The 16,753-nt window shown below is 49.5% G+C and overlaps 1 protein-coding gene across 4 annotated transcripts in view; it reads right to left on the bottom strand.

Moving 5' to 3' along the window:
- FLNB (filamin B) overlaps positions 1 to 16,753 on the bottom strand; it is a 150,743-nt gene that overhangs the window by 36,747 nt on the left and 97,243 nt on the right. For 3 of the 4 annotated variants that reach the window (XM_076008997.1, XM_076009001.1, XM_076009005.1), the window contains exons 19-25: positions 12,599 to 12,716; positions 10,131 to 10,393; positions 7,686 to 8,283; positions 6,917 to 7,090; positions 5,991 to 6,153; positions 5,215 to 5,375; positions 1,763 to 1,930 (exon numbers count right to left, since the gene is read on the bottom strand). In XM_076008997.1, the coding sequence (XP_075865112.1) occupies positions 1,763 to 1,930; positions 5,215 to 5,375; positions 5,991 to 6,153; positions 6,917 to 7,090; positions 7,686 to 8,283; positions 10,131 to 10,393; positions 12,599 to 12,716 (1,645 nt within the window). Of the gene's footprint in view, positions 1 to 313; positions 388 to 1,762; positions 1,931 to 5,214; positions 5,376 to 5,990; positions 6,154 to 6,916; positions 7,091 to 7,685; positions 8,284 to 10,130; positions 10,394 to 12,598; positions 12,717 to 16,753 lie in introns of all 4 variants that reach the window. The other variant, XM_076009013.1, reaches the window with a different exon arrangement.

The following is a 16,753-nucleotide window of genomic DNA, read 5'->3' as shown; positions in this document are numbered from 1 at the left end:
GCTAGAGCATAGGTGCAGGGGAGGCAAGGGTGCCAATCTCATGGAGCGAGGGGGCCCTCAATGTGACGTCTGTAGGGGTTGGTTGGAGATCACGTTAAAGCATAATCACAGCATGCACTGGGTTGATAGATTCCAGATCCCAGCTCTGAACATGAGAGTCAAGGATGGGTTAACTGCAGGGTAGGCTAATCAAAGTGTGACATGCTCATTAGGCAAAGCCGATGACACAGATACAAGCCAATTTTAGAAGTGAAGCTAGGAGGAAGCATTCATGTTACATAATTTAAGCAGCAGCCAATGGGAAAATGCAAACCTTCAGGTCACCTTTAAAGAACTCTGAAATGGCTTTTAAGGAGCTGCACCATGACTGGGAATCCATCTCATCAGCTAAAATTAAAAGGCTGTTACTTAAGAGCCCTCCATAATAGAGGCAGATATCTAGGTAAAGATTCTCTCTCTTCTCTTCTTTTTCTCCCTCTCTCATTTACTCTCTCTCTCTCTCTCTCAGGTCTTGAAGCTCAGTAACTTCACAGAATCAGATTCCATCCCCATGACCTCATTTCCCCAAACCAAGTCTGCCTGAGCTTCAAAGGGCATAACCTCCTGCTGAACCTCATTAAGGAGAAGATTCTTCTTCAAAGAAGGAAACCCCCATTTGCCACATTTGTGAAGCCAAGAACACATGATTGCTGAAAAAAATCTAGATTATTTAAGAAATTAGGCAGTGTCTTATATGGGAGAGAAAGGCACATTTTAAATACTGGACAAGGAAATGTGGTCACTTACCAAAAAAGGCATGTTTCATGCACTTCAGGACTTTGTCCCAAAGTGGCCTGCTAGCATTACCAGATCCAAGTTCCAAGCTGTCAACATGGCAGGCCAAATTGCCAACAAAGCCCATGCTCCAAAAACACCCCTCTTTCTGGGGAGTTGAGACATGGACAAAACCATGCCTCATGTGCTCCGCATACCTGGCATTCCCAGAGATTCTGGTATGTTCCACATGTGCACCAAAGCAGCTCAAAGAGTTATCATCTCCAAACCCCACCATCTACCCACATCCTGAGCAACCTGCTTCCTCACAGATGCTGAGACACATAATGAAGCAGTCACAACAATTTTACATATGAAAGCCCAGATACTATTTGCTGCATCTAGCTGCTTAAAAAAAATGAAATTAAAAATAAAGTTAGGGTCCGGGCATAGTGGCTCATGCCTGTAATCCCAGCACTCTGGGAGGCTGAGGCGGGAGGATCACTCAAGGTCAGGGGTTCGAAACCAGCCTGATGCAAGAGTGAGACTCCATCTCTACTAAAAATTGAAAGAAATTAATTGGCCAACTAAAAAAATATATAGAAAAAATTAGCCGGGCATGGAGGCGCATGCCTGTAGTCCCAGCTACTCAGGAGGCTGAGGTGGGAGGATCGCTTGAGCCCAGGAGTTTGAGGTTGCTGTGAGCTGGGCAGATGCCACGGCACTCTAGCCCGGGCAACAGACTGAGACTCTGTCTAAAAAAAAAAAAAAAAAAAATTAAATTAGGGCCAATGGGGAAAAAGACAGACCACTAAGGAAATAACAGGCCTGCCTACTTTTAAGCAGGAACTTCCACTGTTAAGCTAGAATGCAGAGCAATAAAGTAACCTTTAAAGAAATTCTATTTCAAGATCATGACCGAACTCAAAAGCATAGTACCCGCTCTGGGTCATGGCTACCCTTGCACAGGGCAGGTGAATATCAGCAGGAGAGCAGGCCGTGCACTCACCTCGTGGGCCCAGGACCCTCACTTCCAGTGGGGCCAGGCCAGCCTTGCTGCTGTCCACAGTGAAGGACTGCAGCACTCGGGCTCGGACGCCTGAGCCCAGCCCAGGGCCGGTGATCTTGACCTTGCTGGGATCCACAACATCCTTCACAGGAACCCTGAAGGGGCTGCCTGGAAAACAGGTCAGGGAACCTGTCAACGGAGACCGGCCTTGTGCAGTGCCCGCACAGAATCACACCCTCGCCCCACCTGGGACCTCGACTGCCTCGCTGTGTATGCCACCTGCCCACTTACCGTCTCGACAATTACCATCACAGAACACCTACCGTGCCAGGTGCGCTGCCCCGAGTGGGTAACAGCCCTCCAGGAAACCACCATGCAGAAGGGCGAGGCGAGCAAGCCGTTCTGATACCCCACACAGAACACACATGCTGGGGGAACACAGGCTGGAGCTCCCAGGAGCCAACAAACCTGGTCTGCAGGAGACTAGAGCAAGCTCTCCAGCAACGACCCAGCTGAGACAAGAGGGAAGAAGGTGGAGAGGCGCTTCCAACAGAGGGCTCAGCACGTGCACGGCTAGAGGCGTGGGAAAGACAGGCTGCTGGAGGAACCCAAGGGAGCAGCTGAGTGTCGGAAGGACAGAGTGGAGGGGGCTAGTGGGAGCTTGGCGGGCCTTGCAGCCCCCATCCATCCTGCTCTCCCATGACAGCTCCTGTGTGCCCCTGGCCTGTCTCCTCCTATGCACCTGGCACCTTCCGACCACACGTGGCCCCCTTGGTTCCCTGGCCATCTGGTGACGCCTGTTTTCTCCCTGAGTGTAAGTTGTGGTCCTGTCACATGGGTGACCCTACAGGGGACCCCACGGGCCTCTGATTCTTCCCGGGTGTCCATTCTGAAGACTGATGAAACATGGAGAAGGCAAGGAGATTGAGATTTTCGAGAGAAGCACTAAACAGAGAAACCAGGGCTAGGCCGAGGGCCCTCACTAGACTGCCTCAAGGAGGGGGGCCTCCCCAGAAAGAGGAGCCCCAACATCCCCGTACCAAGCCTAGGGCTGCAAGTTCGTCGCCAAGGGGCCACATGCACCTCTGGCCACGCACAGGGTCCTTGTGCTCGCTGTGATGTCAGGCAAAGTTAACAGCATCCGACTGCCATGGAAGCCAAGGTCTCTGCCTTGCATTGGGGTGGGAAATAACAAAGCCCCACAAAGACCTGAGGCCCTGGCTTCCTAACAGCAGCTGGGTTCCAGTGGCATCCAGGGTTCTAGCAACAAGAAACAAATGGCTGACCCTGGCAAAGACAAGCACAGTCCTCCACTCTGGGGTCTAGAAGGACAAAAGGGAGCTTTACTTTACAGTGACAGTTAAGGATTTCAACGCCAATCAATAGGTAATGGCAACTGATCACCTCTGAGACCAAGCTCTAAGTCAGAGCCTCCACTGGATGCCGTCCTAACTCAGCACAGGGCAGCCACGAACCAGCAGGCAAAGGTAAGATGAACTTAGGTCCAGAAAAGCAAGCATCACCTGCCACTCCTCTGTTGCTGTGCCCCAGGCAGACACCATCAGTTGTTCCTGCAGCCTTTCTGGCTGATGCATCAGAATCCCAGTCAACACAGTGATCCAGGCAGCCACAACCAATAGACTCCGGCCGCCCATCAGAGGAAACCGACATGCCATTATGGGTAAGACAGAAAATCTGTTAAAAATAACCTCACAAGTTTGTACCAGGCCAGGAAAAACTGGGCTAATATTTAGCTACCCAGAATTCCCATGAAAGCAAGTTAGAAGCTAGCAGGTCACTTAGGTTTCATGGCAGTACCCATGAGTTACCTAGCTAAGAAGCCTGACACTAGGACAACCAACCAAAGCTTCACCAAATGTCTGTCTGGGAAAGTTCTGGGGTTCAAGGGAAGCTGACATTCAGCTCTGGAAGGCAACAGAGAGTCTGAAACAGGAAGAGGCAGCATCTACACCTAATGGGAAAACCCAAACAGGCCTCTTTCTGTTGTTATGCTCAAAGATGGCCCTTTGCGTGGAGCTCACAGGTCAGCCCAAACTCTCCTCTCCTGAGGGGAATTCCAAGCAGGTGGCATCCACCAGACTTTCCCAATAATCAAAGCAGCTTTGTTGCACTACAACCAGGAGATGCTCATCTCCACTGCCGTCTGCCTGGCCAGAGTCACCATGTCATCTCTCCTGGGGACAGCCTTCCACCTGCTGTCTGTGCTTTCCCCCTCTCCCAACCCAAGCACTGCAGTGCTGCAAAACTCCAAAAGGGACCTGTGGCTCTGCAATCTGTTACTGAGCCCTGTTCTCATTCTCTGCAGCAGTTATCACCAGTTTTAGTTGCATAAACACTAGGCAGTAAGCTCCACAGGACAGGGACTTTGTCTTGCCGATGGCTGAACTCCCCTAGTGGCTGTAAGAAATGAAAAAAATCTATACTGAATGAGCTGCAAACACAAATTTGAGGAGAAACTGATCAGTTTAAAGGATTTAAGGCTTAAATGAACATCTGAGCAGAACTGATGTGACCTGAACATCAATGCTTGCCGATCACTGTGAGAGAGAGAGGCGAGTGTGTGCATGCGCACCCCATGTGCTGGGGGTGGAGAAGACAGAATTGGGAAAGTGTGTGGGCAGTGGACACTCCAGCTTCCTGGGAGTCGATCCAGAACCCGGCAGTGGGTCCCTCATCTTCCTTTGCCCCTCTCAGCAAGACTCTGGCTTACTGGCCACCACGGTGAGAACAAGACCCACTGAGGCTTGTCCTGCTCCTGGGGCTGAGGTGGAACAGCAGTAGTTTTCCATCAGGAGTAATTTTGTCTCTGTGGACAAACGCCAATGTCTAGAGACGTTTTTGGTCATCACAAATGGGAAAGGGGGTTGTTGCTACAGGCATCTGGTGGGCCAGGGATGCTGGCAATCCCACAAAGCACAGGGCAGTGCCACAGCTACGCGTTACCCAGCCCAGGATGTCGCCAGTGCCAAGGTTGAGAATCTGTTTTACAGGGAGTGAACCCCACATCATTAAATAGAAAAAGACACTAGTAAATGAGAAGTTGAGTCTGTGTGTTTTCTTCAGCTACTGGGACTATCGATGGAAAAAAGAAAACGAGGCACATGTGTAAGATGCATAAGACCCAAGCACAAAATCTCCAAAAGGTAGAGATTTCCAACTTCGTAAACGAGCTTTCCCTTAAATCAAGAACTAGGTCCTCCAACACATGAACAACCATTTCTAGTCAAAACCCTAAGCCAATGCTGCCTGCCGTGTTGCCAGTTCTCCCGGGAGCTGGGGTACTCTTGGAGATGTAGCCCCTCAGGAAAATTCTCCTCCTGTGGCTACTACAGGCGTCAGACTTTTCTCCCTAGTCAGAGAGAGAAGCACAATCCAACCTGTTTTCATGCAAAATCAATGATTCTGCAGGTTCCTCTCCGAGGACAGCTTACCAGGGATGTGGGCTCCGCCGTATGTGATGTTAACGTCATAATCCCCGGGAGCGAAGGGGATGTACTCGGCGGTGCAGCTGCCGTCTTTGTTGTCTCTGCAGTTTATCTTCGACTCCGACGGTCCCTCCACGGTGATGCCGAGCCCACCAATTCCTGCCCCTCTGGGAAGTGTGGGAAAGAAAGTGAAATGTGCGCAGGCCATGCTGGTCTGCCTGTTGCCAAAATTCATTTAAAATCTGTTTATAAACTATCCCGTTTAGCCAACCTGACTCAGCTACCGTGACAACAGCTCTCACATAGGGATCTCTCAATAGCAGGATATAAGTTAAGACAGTGTTGACTCCTCCTTTCCAATGCTCACCTTCATTTATTTTCCTTACCTGACTACATTCGCTAGGACTACAAGCACAACGCAGGCATATGCCTTGTGACCAATTTTAATAGGAATTTTCTAACATTTCCCTTAAATATGAGTTTGGCTATAAATTTTTTACATTATCACGTAATATAGCTTCCATCTAGTCCTAGTGTGCTCAGCAGTTTTTATGACCATTATCAAGTGCTTTTTGGTACGTTTCTAGGTACACTTGGTTTTTCTCAGTAGCATGAGTCTCTACAGAAGAAAATGTACATAAAAATAAAAACACATCTCACCAAAAGTTGGGAGACCATGACACATATGTAGGATACGGCCATAAAACTTTTTAAAAACAGTTATACTACCTAGGGCTGCTCCTTGTAGAGACTCACCACACTGACCCCAGGGCTTTGCCTACCTGGTAACAACAGTGAAGACATTGGGTTTGTCAGTAAAGGCCTCTTGCAACCCAGGTCCTCGGGCTTGGACGCGAGATGGCTGGCAGCCTTCAGTTACAGCCACTTTGAAGGGGCTACTTGGGACGGGCACATCATCATACGTCACCTCCACTACATGGAGGCCTATTCAAAACAAGAAACAGAAACATACATTTGCACACAAGTCACCTATTTGTGGGAAATGAAGTGGAGTGCTACTTCAGGGCTTTATCTAGCATTCAAGTCTGCATCTACACCATGTGATTTGAAAAAAGCAAGTTAAAAAAAGTTATGTTGGTATGATCTGATTTTTTGAATAATGTAAACTATTTGCAATCACATTACTCACCCCACTCCCACGAAGCAAATACCACCAAGTTTATATTCAAGTCACTCAACCTATTGTCCTGACTTGGGAAAACTCCACCCAGCCAATAACCAAAAGAAATAGAAGAGACATCCACAAAATGACTGAAAATATCTATACCAGAATATTTACAGATCATATATCCAGATAATGGGATATATATAGTGCTTTGGGTTTTCTTTTATGCTTTTCTAATTTGTTGAAATTTTTTATAATTCCTAATACTCGGGGAAAAAATTCATACGCAAAAAAAAAAAAAATTGCACAAATGAGCAACATGCTATGACATCACCCTGGGAGCTGCTTAAGTGAGTGAGCATGAGGCTGAGGCCCAGCCCACCTATCACACAACAAGGCCAGCAAGGCAGGCACTAAGCGGGCAGGTAGCTCTGCTCGGAAGGAGATCCCGACACTTCCCTGTCACTCTGCACACCGCTGAGACAGGCCAAATACATGGGGCCAGGGTCTGCACCAAGTGCCCAGAGGAAGTGGCCAAGCGCAGCTGCGAACGAGGTCACGTCCAAGGAGAGGGTGACTCACCTTTCTCAAAGGGCGTGTATTCCACCTGGTAGGTCCCGTCAGCATTGTCTGCGACAAAGCACTCAGTGGAGGCCCCTGAGGGGTTGGCAATGTGGGCCTTGATGTGGTCGCCCCCCACCTGGGTCAGAGGCCGCGAGTCAACTGTGAAGTCCGTGGTGGCTTCCCGAAACACATCTGCAGAGCAACCACACACACACACACACACACACACACGCATGTCACCAAGGCCTCGGACACAGGTGCAAACCCCAGGACCAAAGTTTTGGCACTTTAGACACATTAAGTCTAATTTGAGCAGCAGCAGACAACTGGTTTCTCTGGCTTTCAAAATCGAGAGTATTAATCCTCTTCTTCCCCAAAGAAGCCCTATTCCAGGGCAATCTTGGCCAAGCGACAACACAGCTGCTCCCACAAAGGCGGGGACCTGGGGCTGGTTAAAGGGTGCAGCATCTGTGGCGTTAGCCAACACCGCATCTTAAACTTTCTCCCAATGCAATATGTTGACTTTCCACACAAAAATTAAGAATTCTGGCTTTGCCAGAAAAACTGGGACTCTCCTGGTGATGCTGGGCCCTGCTGCCTACGGACACGCAGAAACAGGGCCGTGCAGCGGCGCTGCCCTACCCAGCGCTCAAGCCACTACCTGAGGCAGGCCGCCGGGGGTGTCCTCCACCCTGCCTGGCCCCTGGAGGGTCTGAGTTTGCAGCTCCTGCTCTGTGAATTTCTGGTGGCCCTTAAAATCCCAGCATCTCTTTTTTATGAAACCCACCTTTTCCTTCAATTCCTGGCCCAAAGACTTTAACCCTGCTGGTGTCCACGGCGGGATCCACCTTGACCCGGGCGGGGAAGTGCGGCACGAGCTCGCCGCCGTACTTCAGGGCCAGCGTGTACATCCCAGCCGCCAGGGGCATGTAGGTCACGGCGTAGGTGCCATCTTTATTGTTCTGAATGGAGACTTCGGCCTTCGCTCCTGAGTCTGAGACGGCCTCCAGGCCCAGGGCGCCGGGCCCAGCTTCCGAACAGTCAACGCTGAGGAGCCCGGCTTCTCCCACTTTCCCGTGCTCCAGACCTGGCCCCGACGCCACGACTTTAGAGGGGTCGAAGGGCATTTCGATATTGGCTTTGAAGGGAGACCCAGGTATGTGGACTTCTTCAAACAGAATGTTGACGCAGTATTCCCCGGGTTTTGTGGGGAGGTAGGAGACAGAGCAGGTCCCGTCACCATTGTCGGAGCATTCGATTTTGGCTTCACATGGACCTTCCACGGTTAGGCCCAAACCTCCAGTTCCAGCTCCTTTGGTGTCAATGGTGAACTCGGCGGGCTTACCCACGAGACCACCTTTGAGGCCAGGACCGTGGGCCTTCACCTATATGAGCAAAGAATGAAAGTCAATCTCTGCCTGGCACTGGTATCACTGTCCAGCCAGCACTGCTTTTGACACCAAGCCTAGATCAACACAGAAGTGCATCCTAGCCAAGTGGTCCTTCTCTGCAGAGCCTAATGTGTCACCCACGCACATGCATGCACGCACACATGCAGTTAGAGCCACAACGCAGATGCTGCTGCAAATGGCTAAGAGCTAGATCACCAACTGAAAGGCACAGGACAGAGGCGTGGGCTTTTGGCAGCATGGAGGAGGAAGAGGAGCCCCTCCACACTGTTGTCTCTCCGGCCATGCCTTGCTCTTCTGAAGCACAGGGCTGAAGCTGGAGAACGAAGGTCCAGTCCAACACACACAGATTTCCTGGGTTGAGAGCTCACAGAAAAGCTCTCAGGGAACTCACTTGGATGGCTTTGGCTATTGTACCTCACTCAGAAAGTTCTGTGTAATAAAAAACTCAACCAGTTTTTTTTTTTTTTTTTTTTGAGACAGAGTCTCACTTTGTTGCCCAGGCTAGAGTGAGTGCCATGGCGTCAGCCTAGCTCACAGCAACCTCAAACTCCTGGGCTCAAGCGATCCTCCTGCCTCAGCCTCCCAAGTAGCTGGGACTACAGGCATGCGCCACCATGCCCGGCTAATTTTTTATATATATATCAGTTGGCCAATTAATTTCTTTCTATTTATAGTAGAGACGGGGTCTCGCTCTTGCTCAGGCTGGTTTTGAACTCCTGACCTTGAGCAATCCGCCCGCCTCGGCCTCCCAAGAGCTAGGATTACAGGCGTGAGCCACAGCGCCCGGCCTCAACCAGTTTTAAGAGAGGGTGAGACTTTCATCTCGGACTCAACAAATAAGTCAGTTTTTTAGGCTTCATGCCATTCAGATCACTGGAAATACTCCAAAACCCTGAGTCAGAGCAACTAGGAAGACAGGACTATGAGAATTTTTTTTTTTTTTTTTGAGACAGAGTCTCACTTTGTTGGCCAGGCTAGAGTGAGTGTCGTGGCGTCAGCCTGGCTCACAGCAACCTCAATCTCATGGGCTCAGCGATCCTACTGTCTCAGCCTCCCGAGTAGCTGGGACTACAGGCACGCACCACCATGCCCGGCTAATTTTTTTTTTTTTTTGGTATATGCATTTTTAGTTGGTCAATTAATTTCTTTCTATTTTTGGTAGAGATGGGGTCTCGCTCAGGCTGGTTTCGAACTCCTGACCTTGAGCAATCCACCCGCCTTGGCCTCCCAAAGTGCTAGGATTACAGGCGTGAGTCACCGCGCCCGGCCAATTTTTTTTTTTTTTTTGAAACAGAGTCTAGCTGTGTCACCCTGGGTAGAGTGCAGTGGTGTCATCATAGCTCACTGCAACCTCTAACTCCTGAGCTCAAGCGATCCTCCTGCATTGATCTCGGAGTGCTAGAATTAGGATTACAGGTGTTGAGCTAGAGAATAATATATTTCCATATTAATTATATACCTTCTATAAAGCAAGTAAAGTCTGATTGCTGGAGGTTGGAATGAAGCCTGCACATTCACTCTCTCCCTTAACCCTTACAGGCTGGCTTTGGAACAAGTACTGTTATTCTGCTAACAAATCAAGGAAGAAGACTCAGGGATAGGGAGCCCTTAACCAAAGTCTTGCAGCCAGAAGCAAGAAGAAGAGCAAGGTTGCAACCCAGCTGCCAGGGGCCCTTCACACCGAATTGCAGCAGGACTGCCGTGAGCTACTGAGAACGGACTTCCATCACAAAGGTCTCCATCAGGCAGGGCCAGAGAAGGACCACGGTGCCATATTTGACAACAATGGGGCAAGTTCTGGAACAGAAACAAAAGCCGACCTTGGCGGGATCCGGTGGCAGGGCGGCCTCTAGCGTGTAGGGGCTCCCAGGCACAGGGTGCCCATCGTAGGTCACGCCCACCGCATACAGCCCCTCCTCCCGGGGGACGAGCCTGGCTGTGCTGCTCTCCCTGCCTGTCACAGGAGCCACAAGGCATGGCACGACCTTCCGAGAGGGGCTCAGGATCGTCACATCCAGCTTCCCCTGGCCGCCTGCCCCTCTGGTGTCAATGGCGAACTCCAGGTCTTTCCCAACTTCGACCCCTGGAAGAGGGACACAAGCCAAAGTGAAGGGCTGACCCTTTTCAGCTGCAGGAACAATCAAGAGCAGAGAAGTGAGGGCTCTTTGGACACTTAGTCTCTACAACAAGCAATAGCTAATACAAAGGACATGAAGCAAGACTAAGAATACTCAGCATTTTAGCCTCAATAACAAGCAGCATAAGAACAATAATTAATCATTGATGATAATAATAATAGCTATCATTTACTGGCTGCATTTTATATGCCAAGCACAAATTTGGCATATTGTCTCCTTTAATTTTTACCACAACCCTATGGGGCATTTATTATTAACCAATGGCTTTAAAAGCTAAGGAAACTGAGGCTCAGAGAGGTTAAGTAATTTGTCTAGGGTGACATAGCCACCAGGCTGCAAAGCAAGGACTCAAACCGAAATTTAGTGGACCCCACAGTCTGCTTTGCTGACCAGTAGTTATCTAATCTAATGCTGTCCCCTCTTTCTTTACTTACTTTTGATGTTAACTTCGAATCGAAACACCCCTATAAGTCAATCCGTTACTAATTCTTGGCAGCAAATTCAATCCTACAGCCACCCCTCCCCACCAAAAGTCACAGAGCTGGCAAATGCAACTGGGAACTGACTCTGTGCCGTGATGGTTTCTGAAAGGTCTCTGCAAAGCAGGGCCACAGGAAACTCAAGTGTTATATTTGACAAAAACAGGGAAAGGACTTTAACCAAAACAAAAGCACTGGGAACACAGGGCCCTGCCACAACCCAGGGACATCTTGACTCTGGGGCAATATGCAGCCTGCCAAGATGAACACTGCAAAACCACAAGCAAGGAGGCCTCGGAGCTCTGTGCCCCAAAGGGAAAGAGGTTTTCCTAACCGGCATGGTGCTTTTTCCTGTTCTGGAGTCGAAACTCTCGGTATCTTGGGGAAGGAATGACAAGGGGACACATGAAAGGGTTAGGAAGTTACCCTTCATATGCTCAGAGTTGGTTGCCCTCCCAAGCCACAAAAGCCAACACTGAGCTCTTGCTTTGGAGCCTCCTGAACTGGGAGCTGGCCTCATTCCAAGCTGTGCATCTGGGCCGCAAGTCAAGGAAGACACTCATGGAGGGCACAGCCAACACTCTGGAGAAAGCCTCGCGGGTGGACACAGGAGGCCTCCCCTCGGGCATGCGCGCCCCGCTGGTGTGGGTGTGAGCCACTGCGGTGCACCCGGTCTGGGACAACTCACAGTTAACACCAACAAAAGGGATCTAGGTGTGAATGACTCCCAAAATGCACGCCCGACTTCAAGAGGCAGGCTGAAGACATGGGGTTTATATGGCAGGATGACTTTAATGCAAAATAAACACTGCCAAATATTTCCTGCTGCCACAGCTATATGTACAGATGCAGACAGAAGGTCTGGAGGAGAGAAACTGAACTGACAACCTTGATCAACTGGTGGGAAGAGGGGAGGTGACGGTTAAGATGGAATTTACTCTTAATATAATGTTTTTTAGATGAGAAATGGAATTATGTATTACATGTGTAAAAAATAATTTTATGAGCATGTGTTGAACATCTGAAGCTGAGTGATAAGTACATCAGTGTTCGTATTATATTACTCTCTTTATTTTTCTAGGTTTGAAATTTTCCATAATAAAAAAATACAAAAAATTGAAAATAAACAAAATGAGCTTACACTAGTAAAATCCCTAACAAGCTAAAGAAATATTGGGATGAGAGCGAGAAGGCGTCACTGTGGCTGTGGTTTCCGAGTGCCAGGGAGCTGGCTTTGGGCTGCACTCTGGAGGCTGTGTGGGTGCAGCTGCCAGGGCGGGCGGCACAGCTAGAAACTCGCTGGACAGCAGCGCGGCTTCTCTCGTTGACGAAATCTTCCTGCTGCGATGCCGGCAGTTGCTGAGGGCTGACTGCGTGCCAGCCTCTGGATTCTCAGAGCGTTTAATCTTCACTATGTTCCCATGTGTGTAAATATTCCTGACCACCCCACCCCCACATCGTACAAATAAGGAAACTGAGGCTTGCTGAGGCTAAGTGGCAGACAGGGTCATAGAGCTATTTCACAGCACACCCTAACTCAAACCCCAGTCTATTCATGGCAAAATTTCTTAAAATAGAATTTGTTTCTCCGCAGATTCCATCCTTTGAAAGAAATCTAACCCACAGCCACATGTGACGGCCTCTGACAACCTATCCTACTCACACACTTACTGTTTTCCAGCCCATTAATTTTAATCTTGCTCAGATCCAGCGGAGCAGCGACACCCACAGTGAAAGGGCTCTTAGGGATGGGATCACCACCGTAAGTCACCAGGACCTGCATGATGCCCTGGAACGAGAAAGAAGGCTGAGTATGCCTTTGGGTGCCGATACCAGGGTGTTCAAACTCCCAATCCCCATCCTTCCTTCTTCCCAGAGACACAGGGAACTTGGCTCCAATGGATTTAGAAAGCATCTCAGACATATTTCTTTAAGCTTTTGACCACATAGCAAGAACAGAGAAATCAGATCAAATAAGAGCAGCTAATAACAACAACTTAGTGAGCATTTACTACGCGCCAAGCACTGTGTTTTTATGCATTTCCCCATTTCAATTTCAAAACAGTCCTAAGAACTAGTTCCTACTGTCATTCCCATTTCTCCAGGAAAAGAAACTATGGCTCAGAGAGGTAAAGGAACATGCCCCAAGCCACAAACCTGGTAAGTGTGCAAGCTGGCCCCCAAACCTATTCTGCCACACCATCCTCTCTACCCAACATACCCAACCCCTGGCCATCAGTGCAGCAGCTGAGCCTGAGGCCTCTAACAAAACAGAACCCTTTCTTCTATGTTCTGGGAATCAGTTTCAGGCCACCAAGCTGCAAAGGGGATTTGTAAGAGTTTACCTGGAGCTGTTCATTGCACAGTATCTGAACTCCCATTTCTACGTGGAAGAAGGAAAAGGGGCAAGTGTGTAGGCAGACAGTGCCTATGGGATTGATAGGCCCCCTTGCTGGAGCTCGGGGCCACCTGGTGCACCTCGGCATCCTGCACTGCTGCTGTTCTCCCCAGGCCAGGCCTGGCATGGTGCCCCACGGGCTTCACCTCTCCACAGTCGGCCAAGTACCCTTCCTCCAAACCCAGGCACTCCCAAGCCCATAGCCCCCTCAGCAGATCAAGATCCCCTCACCTCAGTGGTCCAAGCACCAAGTGACAGGGAAGTGGGAGAAGAGACGATTCCCCCCTGAGAACCCAGTAGGACTGCTGGGGTGCAGGCCCTGCTGAAAGTTGTTGCTGATAAAGTGTTAAAAGGATGTAGCGTTTGGCCTATGGATATTTTCTCACATTCCATTTATAATAAAAGGGGAAAAAGCCAAGGAGAAATACTGGTTGCATCAGTGGAGGGGGAAGGATTGATTTTCCAGGATTTTTAGCACTCCACACAAAACCAATTGGCCCCCTGCTTCAAGGGTATAACATTTCCTGGTAGAATGCACACAGGTCAAATTCAACAGAGCTGGGAGCCGGCCAAGGGACAGGAAAGGTCTCCTCCTTGTATTGTTTAAGGCAGGGCTACCTTGTTACTTCAGCCCACGCAGCATTTCCGACATACTAACTCTTCCTGGGCTTCAGTTTGCCCACAAGCTCCTCGCGGACTAGCTAGGCAGACCTCAGTCTAGCCAGGGGTCCTGGAAATACCTTCTCCCATATTCCCATAAAGTTTTCTGGCTGCTTCTCTGAAGTGCTAAAGAAGAGAGGGAAAAATCCTCTTCCAGCTAAGCCCACCCATGCCATAAAAGAAGTATGTTCTCATTACCAGTCATAAAAACTCAGATAGGAAATGACCTCTACCTTAAATAACCTAAGGAAGAGGAGGAGGAGGAAAGAAAGCCTCAGAGCTTTACACCTACAACGCCTATAGCATTTTAAGGCGTCCCCTGAGGCCCTGGTAAGGAATGGACTTGGCTTGCTCTCCACAGGGCTATGCAGTGAGTCTGCATGGTGGCCACCAGTGCACGTCCCCAAGACTTTGCAGGCTGCAGGACTGTCCCCCCACCCCCCATGTGCTTCTGAAGCCTGAATCTTATTTTGCAAAACACACGTACACAAGACACTGACCCGATGGCTCAGAACAGGATGGGACGGAGAGTGTCACCCACAGGCCCCTCCTCCAGAGCCCTCTGACAGCAGCCGCAGCCACTGTGGTAAGAGCATTTCAAGGTAGAGACTGTCACCTGTGAGGCTCCCTGTGAGGCCCTCAAGGCACCACAGCAGTACGAGGAGTTTCTCTTCCTTGTGGGCCCTGACACAGTGTGTGATGGAGCTGCCGCTGCCGCTCCTCGACTGTGCTGCTCGGGGGAGTAAGCGGTTGAGAACTTTAAGCCACTTGACCACACACAGCCAAAGGCACACAAGTCCTCCAGGAAGTAACTTCCCATCTATAAAATCAAGCTTTTGTCTGAGCTTTCAGCAGGCCCTGAAGCCCTGCCCCAAGCCTACTCCTTCAAGGCAAAAGGGCTCTCACCACTGTTTCTTGACAAGGGGGAGCAGGATCGCCCAGCCATGCACACCCTGCGTCATGCAGGGACTGGAATGGCAGCCCGGCAGGTGTCCGGAGCACAAGCCAATCGGGGACCTGAGCTGCTCAGACAGGTGGGACCATGGCTCCTCACCTGGCATAGTCTGTGTTCTGTGCGGGGAGCCTGCGCCCCAGCCAGGACAGCCCCCCCCCCAGCGGCCGCCTTGCTGGGAAGTTCCAGCCTGCTATTCCCTAAAACCACGGGGAGAAGGTGTGCCGTGGGCGGCAGCCCTCAAATATGCTCCCTTCCTCCACGCAGAGTATGGCCTTCCAGGCTGACCCAGGCCTCTTAACCACATCCCAGGGGGACAGTTCAAAAGGCTTCCTTAACCCAATCTTGAACTTTGAGCTGCTCTTCAGCAAAGAGAGTTCAAAGGACAAAGAGGAGGTGCCGGCCCCAACTCAACAGATTACACCGTTCTGAGGCCGCCTCTGCTTGTGAATCCCAGCACTCCATCATTTTGTCACTCTCTCAGCCACTAATCCATACGGAGCACTCACAGGGCCAGGCGAGGGGAAGACACACACAGGACATGATTTCCTATCCTTGGGGAACTCACAGTCCAAGAAAAGGGACTTAATCACTTGTCTTTGCCATAGAGAAATATGCAGCAATGTAAACTGCCCAAATAACAAAACAATAAACCTCACTCTAAACAACAAACAATAAGAAGGACGAGAGAGGCGCCCTGCGAGTCATTCACACCAAAGGCAACCCCTGACAACAAGACTCTGCCAGACTCTGTGGAACACAACGGGCAGCATCTGGACAAACAACCCCAAGTAGCTGCTCGGTGTGCCAGCAGTTCTCAAACCTGCTGCTATCAGAGAACTGAATGAACTTGACCTCAGGGTAACTCTAAAGTAAGGAGTCTCCCACTACGGCATCACTGCAAATGTGACAGAACTGGACCTAGGCTGCCAATCTCCATCTATGTCTTGGCCAGACGGTTGAGGAATCCAGGCCAATGGGTTCTGCAGTCCTTTCAGGGGTGCAGGCCAAACTCTGACTCTGTCCTGATGTCTGCAACTTACTTTCTAATGGCAGCCAAAACACAAAACAGTATATAGATATAGGACAAAGCAAAAGTCACAAAATGTTTTCAGAAAAGCCTATGACCTTGTGATCTTGATCAGTGTGCACGGCCATGGCTTTCTGGTACCTTCTGCTGAGGAACTCGGACAATTGGCAACAAAAAGACGTCAAGCCAACGTTCCCAGTGCTAAGGCTCACACCAGCCCTCAGAACCCTCAGCAGGAAAATAATTACCTATTTACCACTGAGTGGCCCAATGAGCAAAGGAAGCTCTATCTGCAAAAGGATTAGTTCTACCATTACTAATAACGAACCCCTCATCAGGACTTTTTAAAGCACAGGAAGAAGCAAGTCTGGAGATAAGAGGCCAGTTATGAGGTGACACAAGAACTATCAACAGAGTAAAATGAAAAGGCAACCCACAGAGTGAGAGAAAATATTTGTAACTCATATCTGATAGGGAATTAATATTCAGAATACACAGAGAACTACTAAAACTCAACACACAAAAAAGAAACCTGATTCAAAAGTGGTCAAACAGACATCTCTCCAAAGAAGATATACGAATGGCCAATGAGCACATAAAAAGATGTTCAACACAATTGATTATCAGGGAAATGCAAACCCAAACCACATGAGGTATTATAATATATTCATTTGGATGGTTACGATGAAAAGAATGGATTTACCATATGTTCCCAGCAGTTCCACTTCTGGGTGTATACTCAAAACAAGTGAGTGCATGGATTCGAAGAGATATGTGTGTACCCAC

The sequence above is a fragment of the Microcebus murinus genome, chromosome 1, assembly GCF_040939455.1.
Source record: "Microcebus murinus isolate Inina chromosome 1, M.murinus_Inina_mat1.0, whole genome shotgun sequence".
Taxonomy (NCBI): domain Eukaryota; kingdom Metazoa; phylum Chordata; class Mammalia; order Primates; family Cheirogaleidae; genus Microcebus; species Microcebus murinus.
Note: the sequence above shows the minus strand (reverse complement) of the source record. Positions and strands in the feature narration are given on the sequence as shown.